Source organism: Ictalurus furcatus, chromosome 8 (assembly GCF_023375685.1).
Source record: "Ictalurus furcatus strain D&B chromosome 8, Billie_1.0, whole genome shotgun sequence".
NCBI classification, from domain to species: Eukaryota; Metazoa; Chordata; class Actinopteri; order Siluriformes; family Ictaluridae; genus Ictalurus; species Ictalurus furcatus.
In genome coordinates this window covers 615,286-617,533 of record NC_071262.1, presented here as the reverse complement: position 1 = coordinate 617,533, position 2,248 = coordinate 615,286, and the positions used below count along the sequence as shown (strand labels likewise).

Here is a 2,248-nt window from a genome sequence, read left to right as displayed (position 1 = left end):
CAAACAAACAAAAAATCCTAATGTCCAATCAGTCGTGTGTGTAAATCTGCTTTGTGATGTCAGCGCTCCTTTACGATTATCCCTCGCCACACTGTAGGAGTTCTCAACACTCTCTGCTCTGAATTCTATAACAGAGGTAGTGTGTCTCCAGATCGGTTTATATGATGAAGATCCTCTAACGACAGACCTGCGATTAAGGAACACAACTCTCACACTCTTCTCATTTCATTCTTACTTCATTTAGTTTACTGCTGTATGGTTATCGGCATTTTTGTTCTCTGTGCTTTATCTGCATCGTAATCATATCTGCTGTTTGTTATACTGCTGCAACAAAACAATTTCCCTCAGCGATCCATATCTATCGACCGATCCATCTAACGTCATCAACCGGCGTGATCCAGAAATCAGCTCGTGCAGAAAACAGCTTCGCATAAACACACTCGTCCTTCACGGAGCTCAACTCATGCCTAGAGAATGATCTTACGACGTGATCTGCCCAGGGTTCGAGCCATGCCCACGCCATGCACCGTGTAAAGTCAGGTTCAGTGTGAGTAATAACAGAGTGAGTCAGGGTGATAAAGCACGGATACTCTACAATACTCTTAAATCATTTTAGAAGCTCAGACTTTTTACCTTTTAAGGTGAGCTGTGATTTCTCTGTGTTGGGCAAACCGCCGGGTCGACTCACACTGGCAGCTGCCATCACATCACCACCTGAAAAACACACACACACACACACACACACACACACACACACACACACAGGGTTTTAAACTGAGCAATTAAACTTAACAGCATTCTGTCCTTTAACCTTTAAACTCAGAAGTGTTTAGATTTACTGTTTGTGTGTGTGTGTGTGTGTGTGTGTGTGTGTGTGTGTGTGAGAGAGAGAGAGAGAGAGAGAGAGAGCGAGCGAGCGAGAGAGACTAGTGTAGATATCACAATATACAATGTTTTACAATAATAATAACAATAATAATAATAATAACAATAATAATAATAAGCTCTGCATCAACATCGGGCTTCTGAAATGTCCTTACTTTGCTGATTTTTCACCTAAATGGATTCGACTCAGTACAAAATCACTCCTTTAATCCCTTGAACAGCCCTAACCTCAAACTTAATCCTTAAACTGAAACATTAACATTAAAATTAGCGCAAAGCGAATAATCAAACCATGGTTAACATTAACAGCCCTACAACAGCACAAATCTTATTCTCCTAGCGCAAAATAAATAACGTGTTGTCTTATTTATTTGATCATTTCTCTTTCGTTCCAGTGTCAGATCATCTGCGTTGTGTTTCCGCTTTCTTTATCACTCACATAAACACGGAAGCCGCATTAGCATTAGCATCGCGGCTAAAATGTCTAATGTTCAAATGTTCAAAACGCCTCTGTCACTTTCAAACAGACTCACTGGAAACTTAACACGCCCATGATTTAAATGATCACCAGGAAAATAATCTAATAAATCAGTTTTCTGTTCTCATACCGTTATTTTTACTGCTCTGATCTGCTGTTTAGCTTTTCACTTCCGCCTCAGTATCTGGGTCATGTGACACGCAGAGGAGGGCGCAATGCATTGTGGGTGATATCGCACTGCTCTTGGTTAGCCGAGATGCTATTTGAGGGTTTTTCATCAACTGTAGACACTTTCAACTCCCAGAGATGTATATTTTAATAAAATTCACAGATTTTCTTTCTTATTTTTTTCCCATTAAATTCGCATTAAAAGAGTGTGGGAGGATTTTACTAACCCTTATCTTTTGCTACTTTATTATGCACTTTATGTATAAATGTAATTTTTTTGTCCATACTTTTAAGCTTAAAATATGCAAATTGGTAATAAAAAATTGGGGGTTTTAAAAAAATTATTTTATCTTTTAGTTTGGCCCTCTAAAAACAACATAAAATAAATATAAATGTACTACGGGGGATTTTCATTTGAGCTACAGATCATGACAACAATCACGACAACAGCAGAAGTGAAGTACGTTTGCCCCTTTTCAGTAACACAAACTATTTGTTTAAAAAAAAGAATTGGTATTTACAAAGTAGAAAAGACAAAATGAGAAAAAAGAATAATCACCTCCACTTCATTCACTTCTTCCTATTCTACTTCCTCCTCCTTCTCCTTCACGTCCTTCTTCACCCCCACTTCATTCACCTCCTCACTCACCTCCTCCTCCTTCACCCCCACTTCACTCACCTCCTCACTCACCTACAACTCCTCACTCACCTCCTCCT

At 39.1% G+C, this 2,248-nt stretch overlaps 1 protein-coding gene across 1 annotated transcript in view; it reads right to left on the bottom strand.

Annotated features, from left to right (window-relative positions):
* Positions 1 to 1,582, bottom strand: part of wwp2 (WW domain containing E3 ubiquitin protein ligase 2) — a 38,296-nt gene extending 36,714 nt beyond the window's left edge. Inside the window, exons 1-2 of the mRNA XM_053630397.1 lie at positions 1,494 to 1,582; positions 634 to 714 (exon numbers count right to left, since the gene is read on the bottom strand). Of these exons, the coding sequence (XP_053486372.1) occupies positions 634 to 703 (70 nt within the window). The 5' untranslated portion in view covers positions 704 to 714; positions 1,494 to 1,582. The remainder of the gene's footprint in view (positions 1 to 633; positions 715 to 1,493) is intronic.
* Between the last annotated feature and the right edge of the window lie 666 nt (positions 1,583 to 2,248).